This window comes from Halichoerus grypus, chromosome 5, assembly GCF_964656455.1.
Source record: "Halichoerus grypus chromosome 5, mHalGry1.hap1.1, whole genome shotgun sequence".
Lineage (NCBI taxonomy): Eukaryota > Metazoa > Chordata > Mammalia > Carnivora > Phocidae > Halichoerus > Halichoerus grypus.
The window spans coordinates 52,373,479-52,388,840 of NC_135716.1; the positions used below are offsets into that span (position 1 = coordinate 52,373,479).

Here is a 15,362-nt window from a genome sequence, read left to right on the forward strand (position 1 = left end):
TTTCTCCCATTCCCCTTAGAGGCTGGCACCAATATCTGCCACTCTGTGTAAACCCACCAGCTCAACCTCTGCTATTTCACAGAGAGAACAGAAGCTTTTGGGTTTGAAATAAATCAAATTCTTATCTGGTCCCCTATCTACAAAACTGTCTGCATCTACATCATTCTTGAGGCCCTTTCTCTTGTAAGGGACAAGTAAATGACCTTCTGCCAATACAAAGTCAATCCATCTACTGGGCTCTGGATCTTATGACTACTACCATTAGGATCTTTCTTCTTCACTTACCTCTCTTAATTCTTATTTCTTCTTTCTTTTATATTAATCATACCCAGGTCTTTCTCATCTTCAAAAATTCTCTTTATACTGTTTCCTTCATCCCTCCCTTTAGTAGTTAAATTTCTAGAAAAAAATTAAAACCTGAAATGTGTACTCAATACTTTCTTAAATTCTCAGACATTTTAAAAATCCACGGTGACCTGGCTTCCATCCTCATGAGTCCCCTGGAAATGGTCTTGTTAATATCACCGACTTGTTACCAAATTCACTCAATTTTCAGTACTCATCTACAGTCTCAAAACACATTCAATTACTTTAGCACACATCTATGTATGTTAATGAGTCCTCTATCAGTCAGGAAAAGAGAAAACATTCTAAATTTAAACATACAAGGAATTTCATCCCCACAGGTGCTGAAGAGCTGAGAAAACAAACAAGGGGTATTGAGACAACCTAGAAATCAGTGACAGGAAGCTGCTACTTCCTGGCTGGAGGGATGAAAGGAAAAGGTGGGGCTACACCATGGCTCTGCTGTCAATGGCTCTGGTGCTCTGGTGGAAACTGGAGCCACTGGTTTTTGTGGGGGAACTGGAGCCATAGTGGAGATGAGCCCAGTGGGAGGACACTCTAGAACAGAGAAGAAGGGGAATTTCCCCGCTTCTGCCTCATTCTCTCCCACCAGTGCCTCTCTTTGGCCAAACCCAGCCAGCAGCGCCTGAGAAGGGAGCCTGAGACAAAGTCTGTAGAGGTCAGCAACCTGCTATAAAGGGCAGAGCAGGGAATGCATCCGATGGCAATTGACCAAGGACCAGTGCAGCTTCTAAGTCACTATACCCTTTCTAGACCTATCTCTTAAATGTCAAAAAACTATTGTACAACTCGATCGGGATGCCCAAGGGCACCTCAAACTCAGCATTTCCCCAAATAATGCTATCTTCCCCACCCAACCTGCTTCCCTCCTGCTTCTCCTTCCTCTGTGACAATCACTAAGATCAACCTCGTTGCATGAGTCTGAACCAGACAATTGTCCTTGGCTCCTTCTCTTGTGCTGCCCAATCCTCCTGGTCACCAGGTTTTGGTGAGTTCTGCTTTGTATGTATTTCTCATAACTACCCCCTCCTCACTTTACTCTCTGTTGCAGTTTTGTTCAGACTCTCTTCATTTTACCCCTGGACAAAGGCAGAGCTCCCTGACTGTACGACCATTCCCGTATCTTCTAGATAAACGAGAACTAGAAGTCTATCTTCCGTGCTACTGCCAAAATAACCTTCCCAAAGTGCACGTTGGACCACATCCCTCCACTGCTCAAAATTCTTCAGTTTCCCCAACAAGATCCCAAGTCCCCACAGAACGGGTAAGTTCTGAATCCCTACAGGTCCAAGCACAAAATAACACTCAATTCTGAGCATTGGACTCTCCTTCTCCAAGGAAAGAGAAGAATCTAGATAAAAGGAAGTGGAAGAGACCCTAAGTTTTGCTGCTAGTGATTGTACACACCCTTCCTAGTGTCTGGGACAAAGCTGGAAACAGAGCTCACTTGATGGCAGACAAGCTGTCGCTCAGGACCCCGTGCTTGCAAGAGCCCACTTTGGTTTAATGATCTGCTGTCTTTGTCTTGAAATCTGTTAATTTTGAGCAAGGAGCCCCACCTATTCATATTACATTGGGCCCCACAAATTATGTAACAAATCCTGGCCAGGCATATTGATGAGCCTAAATAACATGAACTGAAAGATGGTAGCTCCAAAAGATGATAGCTCATCTCCTTAGAGCAACATCAGATTTCAGAATCTAGGTAATATAAATATCCTGGGTAGGGACTGACTGATGATCTGCAAGGTATGTAAAAGGAGTAGACAGGTCACTGAGGACAACACGTGCATGTGGAGTGAGAATGGGAGAAAGGTATTTAAAGCTAATAGGAAAATATCACTAGCAGGACAATCATGTGGAAATAGTAAAAAAAAAAAAAAAAAAAAAACCCTCCTAAAACAACATGGGTGAAATGACTATGTCCTGGTGGCTGAAACTCTGTATTGAAAACCTATTGGGGGGGCGCCTGGGTGGCTCAGTTGGTTAAGCAACTGCCTTCGGCTCAGGTCATGATCCCAGGACCCTGGGTTCGAGCCCTGCATCTGGCTCCTTGCTCAATGGGGAGCCTGCTTCTCTCTCTCCCTCTACCTGCTACTCCTCCTGCTTGTGCTCTCTCTCTCTCTTTCTGTCAAATAAATAAATAAAAATTCTTTAAAAAAAAAAAAAGAAAAAGAAAACCTACCGGGGAAGATTTAGAAAAAAAATAGTAAAGATCATTATTTTTATACCCAAGATCACAACTAGCCATTTTTTCTCTTCACTGAGAATTGAATAAGGGGGAAGGGGGAGGATCCCCTAAATTTCTGAAGGACACGCTTTGGCTAAAAAGCAGAAAATCTTTTATGTGTGGATTCTTATATATAAACAGTAAATCACCAAAGAGCCAAGACTATTTTTATATTTTCCTGTGGCTCACCTTTCTTGACTCCTCCTCTTTCTTCTCCTTCCTTTTCTGTTCCTCTTCAGTTTTTTTCTCTTCCCCCCTCTCAACCTCAGGAAAGGAGCAAGAAACAACAGTGTTTGCACCAGGTTTTGTTTGAAATTTCAGGTTAGGCCAACGGTCTTGGAAGTCGGCTTTGCCTGCCATGTGGCAAGAGGAAGCAAGACATCAAGTGTCAGGAGTGGCTGTGACTAGGTAAACAGATGGAACTACCAGGGGCGTGGGGATAGTGGGGTTTATAAATAGGAGGTGGTGGGCCAGGCAGCTCCACCATTGCTTCTACAGAGATGAGAAAAAAACTGCAAGTAACCTCTGTATCCATAGTGAAAGGTGCGGAAGACCATGAGGCTGCTATTCCACACCCCCTGCTCTCCCTCCTCCATCCGTGCATGTGGGCCAGATGGACAGTCCTCACACCTACCACGGTTTAGGGAAAATTCTATTCCCTCGTACGATGTGGTGAGCACTGAGGAATTTTTAGACGCTTTACAAAATTCTGTCTCTCATTTTATCCCCCCACATTAACAGACTTAACAATAACAACAACAAAAAGAAATTTACACTTAGCATTTACGAAATCCCAGGGGCATTTATATCAGCATGTGCTGATGTCTCATTATATTTTACAACTTTCAAGACTCTTACTATAGGTTGCTGGGGTTAATTCAGGTCCTTCTTCCACTGGAATAATTTGAGAATAAAATAACAAACATTGGAGCTAAAATGGTGTAGATAAAAATAGTGCTGGAGGCAGAGGGGATGGATTAGGAGATTTTGACATCTCACCACCCTCAAACCTGAAAATAGCCTAATTGGAAGCCCGATGAAGGTAATAAATGAGAATTCTTAAATAAAAGCTAATGATTCAAAAATATTAGGTTTTTGAAATTAGGTAGATAGATGAGAAAACATAGTAGTATTGATTTTGGATTTGCAGCAAAGTATCATGAGTTTGATTTCCGTGTCCTTAATTAGCTCAGGCAGGTTCACGTAAAAATGAATGTGAAAAGTAGAAAACAACTCTTAAAAGGTCTGAGCCTGCCAGGCGGTTAAGTGTCTGCCTTCGGCTCAGGTCATGATCCCGAGGTCCTGGGATGCAGCCCCCCATCTCCGTCTGCCCCACCCCCACTTGTCCCCTCTCTCTCTCTCTCTGTATCTCTCTCTCTCTCAAAAAAAAAAGTTCTGAGTCTGCACTGTCCAATAACATAGCCACTAGCTACATGTAGTTATTAAACTTAATTAAAATTAAATACAGTTAAAAATCGAGTTCCTCATTCGTACTAGCCACACTTCAAGTGCTCCATTGGTACCTGTGGCTAGGGACTGCCATATTGTACAGTGCAGGCAGAAACCACTTCCGTTATTGCAGAATGCGCTAGCAGATGAAACATTAGTGTGCTTACACTTGTGTTAATATTAAAAATATTAAAGGGGTAGGATTTAATATTTTGAAAAGCATTTTTCTTAGAGATATTATGGTAGTGATGATGCTGATTTAAACTTAGGAATATTTCAATTAAGAGGAAAGATTAAGCAAGAGTTTTTAATTAAAGTACAGACAGGAAGGCATGTAATCAATAACTAAGTAAATGATAATCAAATCTGAAAATTTAATTTTAAGAATTCATCCCAGCAATAGCACATCCTCTAGAATAAGGAAATTATTATGTTGGAGAAGCATATAAACAAAATTAAAATGAAGCTTTACTGTAAAAAATTTTTAAAAAGAAAACACAACTTGAAGGAAAATGATAAGGGATGAAGTCTAGCAGAGGCTATTAGTACAAAATTTGAGGGGGAACAGTGATAAGAATTCATAAATAAAATCAGCAAAGAAAGGGAAAGAAGAGCCCATGAATAAATCTAAAGCTTTGGGGAAGATAACACAAAGAAATTTAGAGAAACATTCACAAAAAATATGACAAATATTTGCAAAATACTAGAGAAGCATTTGCCAAAAATATGACAATAGGATGTTTAATATGGAGAGTTCATACAAGTGGGAAGGAATATCCAGACTCTTGCAGGCATATGGGCAAAGGATAAGAAAAGAATTCACAGAAGGGGAAATAAAACTTGAACACACGGGGAAATACTTTTCTTTGTTAATGATCAAAGAAATAAATTAAAACAAAATGAGGTTTGATGGAACATTTACCAAAGTAGCAAAGAGAGGGAAAGATGGAAAGTGTGCGATAGGGGATCAAAGCAAGGGCCGGCGCAGGAAACCAGCCACTTTCCCATGGTTGTCAGAATGGAACTCGTGGCAACTCTTTCAGAAAGCCATCTAGTAAAATGTAGCAAGAAAATGCGCACACTCTCTGACCACTAATTCCACTTCTGGCTCTGATTCTAAAGAAAGAACCCAAAAGATACATAATATTGTCTGTACAAATGTTGATGGCACCCTATCTCAAATACCAAGACGTGGTGAAATCATGGCACAGTGGCTTGACAGAAAATTCTGTGGTAAAAATTATGCTATAAAGAGCTTTTACTCATTATTTGAAAGTGAACTATGTGATATTCGAATACATTTTCAAGTCATTTGAATACGTTTAAGTCAAAAATACAGAAAGTGGGAGACTCCCTTTGCCTCTTCCCTCCATCCAGTTCACCTCCTAGAGGTTGGAAGGTATCCTTCAGACACTTTCATATCCATCTATCCATTTTCCATCTGATAGGTGAATAGTATATCTAACTGTTTTAATAATATGGAATTAGTTGTATTTTGGTATACATCTGGTATACATTTGGTATACATCTGAAATCTGAAATTAATTCCTTGTTTTATATTAAAAATGTTTTCTAATCATCTTTCACTTATTTCAAAACTTTTTAATGGTGCCTTTGTCATAAAGTTTAAATGTTTTTTTGTGGTCAAATTTATCTGCTTTTTGCTATGGCTCTGACTTGATACCTTTTTTTTAAATGCCTGTCATTCCCCAGAGATCATAAAAATATTTATGCACATTTTCTTGTAATATCTTCATGATTTATTTTTTTCCTACTAGCTCATAATCCATCTACAAGTTATACTGCAATGTGTGAGAGAAAAGCTCACATTATAAAACCAGGTGGAAAAACAATATGAAACAAAAAAAAACAATGATACATAGAAAAAAAATTAAAATAAATATATTAAAGCAATAACACAGTTGTCTTTGGGTATGGAGATTAGATGTGATTTTTTTTCCTTCTAATTGTTTCTATGTTTCAGATTTTAGATAGTATTGGTTATATTTATTAACACATGATGGCCTTTTATGTTTTTTTTCTGCCCAGTTCAGTAACCATCCTTTTTCCCTCTCTCCTGGTGGTTTGGTGAAGGCCTCCAGTCACAACACTCCACGCTTGGCCACAGACACAGGCTCACAAAGAGTCCTTCACTGGGATTTCCCAAACCGCTGCAGATGGCAAAGAGCTTCCCTGCCTATGGTCACAAGTTTGACAGGTATGTGACCAGAGCTGCTGATAGACCCGGTTCTAGTTGACCAGATAATGAAACAAATGACCCACACTCAGAGAAAGATAGAGACAGAAAGACAGGACCTCACATCATGTAAGCCCACGATCTAATTTTCCCCAAGCTCAGGCTCATCTGAGGTTGAGTTACCTGGGCTGATAAATCCCTTCCCCCACCTTTTTTCTTTAGGGTGACTAGGATTTCAGTTACTTGTACCAGAAGGGGCCTGGATGAAAAAAAAAAAAAAAAACTATAGAAAAAAAAAAGATGAGAGAAAAGTTTCAGAGAAATGAAAATATCATTAGTAGGAAGTAAATATGCATTTAGACTAAAGCAATCCTCACTTTGTAGAAAGGGACACTAATACGAATAACATAAAAGAGCAACTACTTGGTTTATAGCCATTAGGGCATCTTTTTACCAAGGGGGGAGCTAGTAAAATAAGATGGTAGCAAGTATATGCATAATTTCATAATTTTTGCATTCCCAGAAAAGCAGGGATGGCCCCTGAAATTAAGGGTGATGTTGATAGAAACAGAGATTGTGGTCCTAAGATACAGCATCTCAAAATAGCTTTGAAGAGATGTCTATAAATAAAAAGAAATACATACATACATACATGTAAAAATAAACATATGTACATACCTTTGTAGGCATATATGTTAGACTCCATTTGTGGATTTTAATAATGGGCATTTGGCTTAATCATAAAACAGACTTCAGGTCAATATCACATCACGGAACTCAAGAGTCAGAAGACCTGAAAGAGTACAGTTCATTCATCTTAGAGTTGTGAACCCTGCAGAGATTAGGGGACTTAACTAGTTTCCCATGGCTAGGAATCCCCAGAATAGAATTTGAACTCAAGCCTCTGGGACACCAGCCCAGTATTCTGTCCTTTGCTTTAAAGTGCCAATATGAGATGACAATATGAGATCACACACACACATAGACTACATACACCCCAAAATAGCAAATATTTATTACATTTAAAAAGACAGTTATTCTATCATTTTTATACTTGCTTAAAAAAATTCAAGACTCGGGCGCCTGGGTGGCTCAGTTGTTAAGCGTCTGCCTTCAGCTCAGGTCATGATCCGGGGTCCTGGGATCGAGCCCTGCATCGGGCTCCCTGCTCAGCAAGGAGCCTGCTTCTCCCTCTCCCACTCCCCCTGCTTGTGTTCCCTCTCTCACTGTGTCTCTCTCTGTCAAATAAATAAATACAATCTTTAAAAAAAATTCAAGACTCTGAGAGGTATTTTAAAGAACCACGGGGAAAGTACATTGTGTTGTTAAAGAGGGCTTAACTTAATTGCTCATGGAAGAAACATTTATCTGGGTGGAGGTTGTTGCCTCACTTACACAGGCTTTCAGCCCCAAGGTTGTAATAAATGAGTGATTCTCTTAGCCTTAATCTATTTTTCATATGGTGGGATGACAGTCATCATCTGAAATCATTTTTAAGTTTCCCAGAAGTGTGGAAAAACTAACCTAATCTTACTTTTATAAACTGTTTAAAGGGCAAAATTTTACTTTTAGTTTTAAAATAACTTTTAGAAGGAGCTACCATTCACAAGGAATCCAATGGCTGAAAGTTGACGAAGATATGCAAGAGCTACTGCTGATGAGTAGAAATCTGTTGTATTTCTGCCATGGTTATGGCAATGCCTCATTGGATAGCCAAATCTGATTTGGGGGTCATGATTATTGTTTCTCTGAAGACTGAATTTTTAAAAATTGAACAGAATGTCAAACTGAGCCTGATTTTTTTTTTTTTTTTTTTTTGGCTATAGTTTCTCAGATACATGTTTTTAAAAAAATGCTCTGGGTATTTTTGGGGCTCAGAACGCAAAGGTTTAAGAATTGTAAGAAACGAGGCACGAGGCAGCGAAGTTGTTCTGTGGTTATGCAGTGGTTCTTACTGCAAAGCCCATTCTCAGTCTTCCTCATCAGTGTTTCTCACACTGTTTGCAGCCCAGGTTCTCCCAGAGGAGAATGAATCCTATCCAAGGTTAAGAAGACGGAGTTCAATGTAAGGCTTGACGTGGTCACTGCTGCACATTCTCATTCAAATTTTACACTTTTCCCCATATTATTCTTATGTTTGCTTTAATACACTTATTTATCTTCAATATATGAAATATTATATATTCAATACATAAAATAAATCATAATAAATATAATTATAATTATAATTATATGTAATAATTATCAATTAATAAAAATAAGAAATTAAACATATTAAATATTATTTATTTCTTTATGTTAAACTTCTAGCACTCTTTATCCCCTCCTCTGCTTTATTTTTCTCTATAACATTATTAAATCTGTGAAACCATATAATTCATTTGTTTTCTTTGGTTATTGTCTACTTCCCTCCCCACTGAGGGTTATTTTGTTCACTGCCGCATACCAATGCCCAGAACAGAGCCTGGCACTCGGCATATTGAAAGAATGATGGAATGTTTCATCTGATGATGTGTTAAATCAGACTGTCTGGCAGGTGTCTTCCTTATCCTATGACAGAGAGACATGCCTCATCCTTAGTGGGAAGCGTCCTAGTTTTGGGAAGTAAAAATGTGTTATGTTTAGGGAACATGGGGGACAAAGCAGCAATGACTCCTCCCCATTTACTTGGCACCTTGAGATATTTTTTGACTTCTGAGTCCACGAGCACAGGGCACCATGAGCTCACATCATGAGATAGTTCTTGATTCCTGATGAATTAGGTAATTTGATTTTACTTCCCATTAAATGTCCTCTTATTTCATGAGGTTGGTCTTCAGTGGCCTGCACAACGCTGCTTTCCATGCCCATCTAGATCCTTCTCATCCCTCAAAGCCTAGATTGAGCCAAATTGCTTTTGCGACACTAGCCTGCACTTAATGGTCCCAATATTAAGGCCAATCTTTTTCTCCCATTCAGAGGGCAGTCTCTCTGGCCCAGTGGGGCCGGGGAATGGGTGTGTGCGAGCTCTGTGGAGGTACCCTGGGAGAAAGAACAAGCTGATCTCAAAGCATATATAGCAGTTTTGAAAGAAAGTACAATGGTGTAAATTAGTACCGCTTCTACTAATCCACAAATACAACCACTGGCTCACTTAACTCTGTTTTTCTGCTCAGTTCTCAGGAAAACATTTACTTTCTTTCATCTATGGCAATTTCAGACACAAAAAGCTTTATCCTTGGCCTGACCATAGCCGCTTGGTAAGATGTAGTCTGGCTTTAAAAGCATTGTTCTTGCTAGTTATTGACAGTTCTGAGTTTACTAAAAAGAGAGCTACCCTGTTATTCTTTGAGAGTAACCCAAGCCTTTGTGTTTATAGACTGCTATCACTATATTTAATATAATGAGCTTTTATATAGACCTTCCTTGTGCTAGGCACTCTTCTAAGATGATTGCACACATTAACTCATTATCCTACAAAAGAAATTTATTATTAGGTAGGTGCTACTATTATCCCCACTTTACAGATGAGGAAACTGAGGCAGAGAGGGGTGGTGAGTAAAGGCATATAGCTGGTAAGTTCTAGAGCCAGGATTCAAACCCAGACACTCTGGCTCCCGAGACCACTGGCTCCTCTAGCCCACTTGTCTCACAGCTTTGTTCCCTTCTATCACCCTGCCCATACCTGTCAGCCAACTCCTTGCCCCTGATCTTTATTCTTCCTGGTCAGAGAAAGACCCTGCTGCCTCTCTCTAAAATCATCTCCCAACTACCAAGGTAAATTTCTTGCATTTGGGATGAAGCCACTTCAGTGACCCTTCTTTATTCTTTGGAAACACTCACTAATACTGATAAGTTCACTTCTTGGCTGGCCCCTGCTGTTCCATGCTTGGATCAAACACACCCATCTGTTAAAATGCTCAAACTATTTTCTCTCTCTGAATTCTTGAATAGAAAAACTCCAAATGAAAATTTCAACCAGGAAATGCTATAATCTAAATGGAGTTTGGGGAAGATGAGTCTGGTGGTGGTGTCTGCAGGGGGTTTAGGAGAGGTTGCGTCGCTGAGAAACTGCGTGTAGAGAGCTCTGTTAGCAACTTTCACTTTTGAAGTCACGAAACACTGAAACACGTAGGAACTTTGGAAATGGAAAGGAAGGGGTGGATGCAAGAGGCATTTCAGAAAGAACAATGGATTGGACTTGTGGGCAACTGCCTCTAGGGATAAAGTAGGGAAGGAAGTTAAAATGATACCGCTATTTTGGGCCTGATTAAATGAGAGTGTCATTACCTGAAATAGGTATATCAGGAAGCTAATCTGATTCAGGGAGAACAAAAAGTTCATTTTAGAATCTTTGTCATCATCCCAGTGGAAATGTTCAACAGTTGGAAGACACCATAAGTGAGCATCTAATGAGCTCCCTTCAAGTGTCTAAAAGGGCACCTGATGTTAAATCTCCTACAGTAATTACAGTGAAAGGAAGTTGAGGGTGAGGACATCTTTTACACTAGCCTCGTGGAGGCACCTGCCAGAGCATTTGGTGAGTTAGATCCTTCTCAGACCTCAACTACAAAGATGGAATTTGGCGAATGATTTGTATGTAAAGAGTATGGTTTATTATATATCCTAATCCCAAACGGTAGCACCTGACTTTTCTTTATCATACCTAGAAATCCTCAGAAAGCGACAGTGTCATTAGTTATATGGTTATGTGCTTGATTTCCAGACTCTTACTTCATATTAGTTTTTAAAAAATAACAAACTCAGGCAATCTGGAACTCTTGCCCCATTTTGTTTCTCCAAAGGCCTCGATAGTGCCAGTGGTCTACGGACTGGATGGTGAGAGCTGAAAGCTAGGAATGTAGCCCTTAATAATCAGGCACTTAAGGTAAACATGCAGACAGGAAAGCTCAAAGACTTAAGAGAGTTAGCACGTCGCCCAGAGAGCTCAATGGGCAGGGCCTAGAACGGTGCGGTCAAAGCGACTGAGAGATCGGCAGGCAATGTCGTGAACCAGTATCTCGAAAACGCAAATGAGTCTGATGATTCGTATTAGGAAGTGGCCCCAAATCTCAGATTGATACACCTTCTCCTGTTTGACGTAAGGTCAAGAGTAGTCGCATGCACAGCAGAGACCATGAAAATGACTTGCGGGCAAAATTACTTCCTTCAAAGTCTGAGTTTGACCAAGAACCCTACTTCCAGCAAAGTCTTCCGTCCACCCAGCAGGAGGAATAATCTGCTGCGGGGTAGCGTTTGCCCCAGCGTCTGGGCCAAAGGCTGAGAAGCACCAGATTTGCGGAGGCTGAGGGTAGGAGAAATAAATCCAGTCCGGGTTTTGTCTGAACGGGGGCACCGGAGAGCTGTGAGGAATGGCTCGCGAAGAGGGGGGCGGTGGTGGAAAACACACAACACAAACAGCTCGCGCGGAGGGACGGCAGCTGTAGGCCAGCACCGCGCGGGCGCAGCGGGCCGGGAGAGGCGCGCGCGGGCCCGGCCGCCGGCCGCATGGAGCGCAGCGCGGCCCGCGGCTCCGAGGCGGCAGCGGCAACGGCGGCGGCGGCGGCGGCGGCGGCGGAGGCGGCGGCGGCGGAGGCGGCAGCGCGCCGCTCGCTCACACCCACCCCCGCCCGCGGCCGCCGCGCCGCCCCGCCGTAGCCGCCGGCCGCCGGCGTCCCCGCGGGCCGGTCCAGCGAAGGCGGCGCCCGCGCCTCTGCAGCCAGTGGCAGCTGCAAGCCCGGGGAGGCGGCTCCCGCAGCCCCCCGCAGCCCCGCGCCCGGGGCGCCTGCGACCACAGCGGCCGCCCAGGGGAGGAAGAGGAGGAGGAGGTGACAAACTCTCCGGCTCCGCGCCGCGGCTGGCAGCCCGCGGTCAGGCATGCAGGCGCGGCGTCTAGCCAAGCGCTCCAGCCTGGGCAGCCGCCGGGGGGGCGCCGCGTTGCAGGCACCCGGAGCCGCGCCTGCCAGGGAAGGCACCTTGCCCGGCCTCCCACCCCTCGGCCCGGGCCCGGCCCCGGCCCCGGCCCCGGAGAGCTGGAGGCCGCCGCTGCCGCCGCCGCGCAGCGCCGGGACCGGCCCCCCTCGGGCCGCCGGGGCCGCCGGGGCCGCCGCCGCCTCGTCGCCCGTGCTGCTGCTTCTGGGGGAGGAAGACGAGGACGAGGAAGGCGGGAGCAGGCGGCGGAGGGGGCTCGGGCGGGTGGAGGAGAAGCCCCGAGGGGGCGCGGAGGAGGAGGATGACGACGAGGAAGACGAGGACGAGGAGGTGGTCGTCGAGGTGGTGGACGGCGACGACGACGAGGAGGACAGCGAGGAGCGCTTCATGCCCCTCGGCCCCGGCCGTGCGGTCCCCAAGGGCCCGGCCCGGGGCGCGTTGAAGGTGCGTGCTGGGCACGGCGGCGCGCGCGGGACCCGCCAGCCCCGGGAGAGAGACGGGCCCGGGCCCCCGGGCGAGGCGCGCGGGCTGAGGCCGGGGACTGGCGACCGGTGGAGGCCGGGCCGGGAGGGGTGTGTCAGGCGGCGCCGGCGGCAGAGCGAGGGAACTGATGAGCTCACACCTCGGGCCCCCAGCACCTTTCCGAGGCGGTCGCTCCCCAGTTCCTCAAAGGCCGGGTCGGGTTGGTTGTCTGGTGTGGGTGCAGGGAAAGGACACTTCTCCCTGGCGAGGTAGGGAACTTGGAGATGGGACGAGGTAGGCGCGGGTTTGCGCCCGGTGGGGACGCGCGAGGTAGGAGGGGGTGAGATTTTATTCTTCGCGGAGGAAGCAGGAGTGTCCTCCTTATTTCGAGGGCTAGTCAAGCTTATTGAAACTAGCAAGCAGCTTCTCTTGTCAATCTTTCAGTCCCTTCTTCATCCAGGAACAATTGTTGATGAGTTTCCATCACAGATGTTTGTAAAGGAACCGGTAAGCCCAAAGCGAAAACCAAGCCCTTGGTTTCTAAATGCATTTTGCTGGCAGCTTTTGGCACTGCCCGCCCCCCACTCCCCTTTAAACTCGACATTGTTTAGCATTTTTGGGTTTTTTCCCCTCCTCAGAATTGCAGATGGGGAGGGGAGAGGAAATCGGGGAAAGTGGGGGTAATTTGGCATTTAAAATGGATGTGAGTTTCTGCTGAGAATTCTAGTGAAGTCTCTTGTGCACTGAAGCACTGAGATCTTTCCGTTTGTGTATCTTCAGGAGATAAGGGGTTTATTATTACACAACTGACTGGCTGGGCTTTCAGGCATGCGATTGGACAAAGCAAACCACGTTGAGGTTCATGCACAGTGTATGTTGCTAAGAAGTTTTGAGGGCAGCAAGTGGTAGGCGATGAAGTTAGTGCTTTTTCTCGAGAGTGGTTCTTAAAATCAACTGAGTAACTATTTACTGGAGTTTTCAGAGGATAGTGGTATATCAGGAAGAAAAAAAATACATAAACAAGTGAGCTTAATAGAGACTATCTTCTGGGGCTTGGGGGGAAAAAAAAGCACTCCTCGAAGCATGAAATTGCAATTCCAAAGAAATGCTACACATCAGCATTTAGAATATCCCCAGAATAGACATAGGCACAAATTTCTTTCCTAGACCACCCTGGAAGTACCAGCTCTAGGAGTGAGAAATTTTTAGCAAGTAGTCATTGGGGATGATAGTTTTTGACAGTTGCTTGTTGGAATCCAGACCATGAGCACACTCATTTACCATGGTCTGCTAAAAAGCCTGCAAGTCACACGGCATCAGTGACATTGAGTAATGAGAGTAGTGATTCCTTAGTGTTTTAGTCCAGCAATACTGAAAATATGTCTTATGGCTTGTAGTTTGTAACAGAAAAATTATAATTTATGCTCTGTGATCAAAGTAAACCCAATGTAGGAAAAAAATCACACCTATAGAAACAGAATAACTAGGGTGTGGTCATTCACATTATCAAAAAAGACTGTTATCTCCAAACAGATTTCTGTTAACTTTTTTAAAAAATGGGCTTCATTTTATAACATTTTTGTGGGCCTATAGCTTTTTAGTAATGTATATATTGAATAGTTTGAGGTATAATTCTTTTCACTTTTTACTGTTTAAATGGCATCTTGACACTGTATCTGAAGAGCTTTTCTAATGGAATATAGTGGATCATTTTATTCTAATGCATATAAAATGTCAACAACTTCTGTATATACTTATGCATTTATTTATTCAAATATTTATTGAGCATCTCCTAGGTGCCAGGTGCTATTCTAGAACATAGCAGTGAGCACCTTCCAGATGCTGAAATCTAGTGAGAGGAGTTATAGCAACAATCAAATAAACAAACAAACAAATAAGTGTGGTGCTTGAGATTGTGATGCATGCTATGAGGGAAATAATGATATCAGAGTCTAAGAGGAAGAAGAGAAAGCTACTACTATGAGGTAGACCTCCCTGAGGAGGGGACATTTGATCTGAGACCTGAGACATGTAGCTTGGGAAGATCTGTCCAGTGGAGGGAATTGCAATTGCAAAAGTTCTGAGGTAGGAAGGAGAAAAAGATGAGTATGACTAGAACTTGGGAGGTATAAGATATGTCAGGGAGGCAGGTAGGAGTGAGCAACCTAGGGCTTGGTGGGCTTTTTATTTTTTTATTTTTTAAAGATTTTATTTATTTGGCAGAGAGAGACACAGTGAAGGAAGGAACATAAGCAGTGGGAGAGGGAAAAGCAGGCTTCCCGCACGGAGCAGGGAGCCAGATGCGGGGCTCGATCCCAGGACCCTGGGATCACGACCTAAGCTGAAGGCAGACGCTTAACGACTGAGCCACCCAGGTGCCCCTTGGTGGGCTTTTTAAAGTAGAGTATGAAGTCTTTGGAAAGTCTTAGGCAGTAAAGGCATATAAGGTAGTTTGTGTTTTTAAAAAAAATTCCTGTTGTATGGATTGTAGAGGACAGCAGGGAAAAGCAGGGAGACCAGTTAGGTGGCAGTTGCTGCAGTCCAGGTGGGAGGTGAGGGCAGTTTGTACTGGGTTGACAGGAGTGGAGTTAGAGAGTAGACAAATTCAGCATCTATTGTGAAGATTGACCTGCAAGGACTTGCTGATGGATTAGGGGGGAGGGTGAAGGAGTGAGAAGCCCCAGTGTAAAGGTTTATTAAATGTGCCATTTGCTGAGATTGGGAAAACTGGGGACACAACAGATTTTT

At 43.6% G+C, this 15,362-nt stretch overlaps 1 protein-coding gene across 1 annotated transcript in view; it reads left to right on the forward strand.

The window, feature by feature from the left end:
- The first annotated feature begins 11,831 nt into the window (after positions 1–11,831).
- Positions 11,832–15,362, forward strand: part of ZNF704 (zinc finger protein 704) — a 237,906-nt gene continuing 234,375 nt past the window's right edge. Inside the window, exon 1 of the mRNA XM_036097084.2 lies at positions 11,832–12,596. Within this exon, the coding sequence (XP_035952977.1) occupies positions 12,099–12,596 (498 nt within the window). The 5' untranslated portion in view covers positions 11,832–12,098. The remainder of the gene's footprint in view (positions 12,597–15,362) is intronic.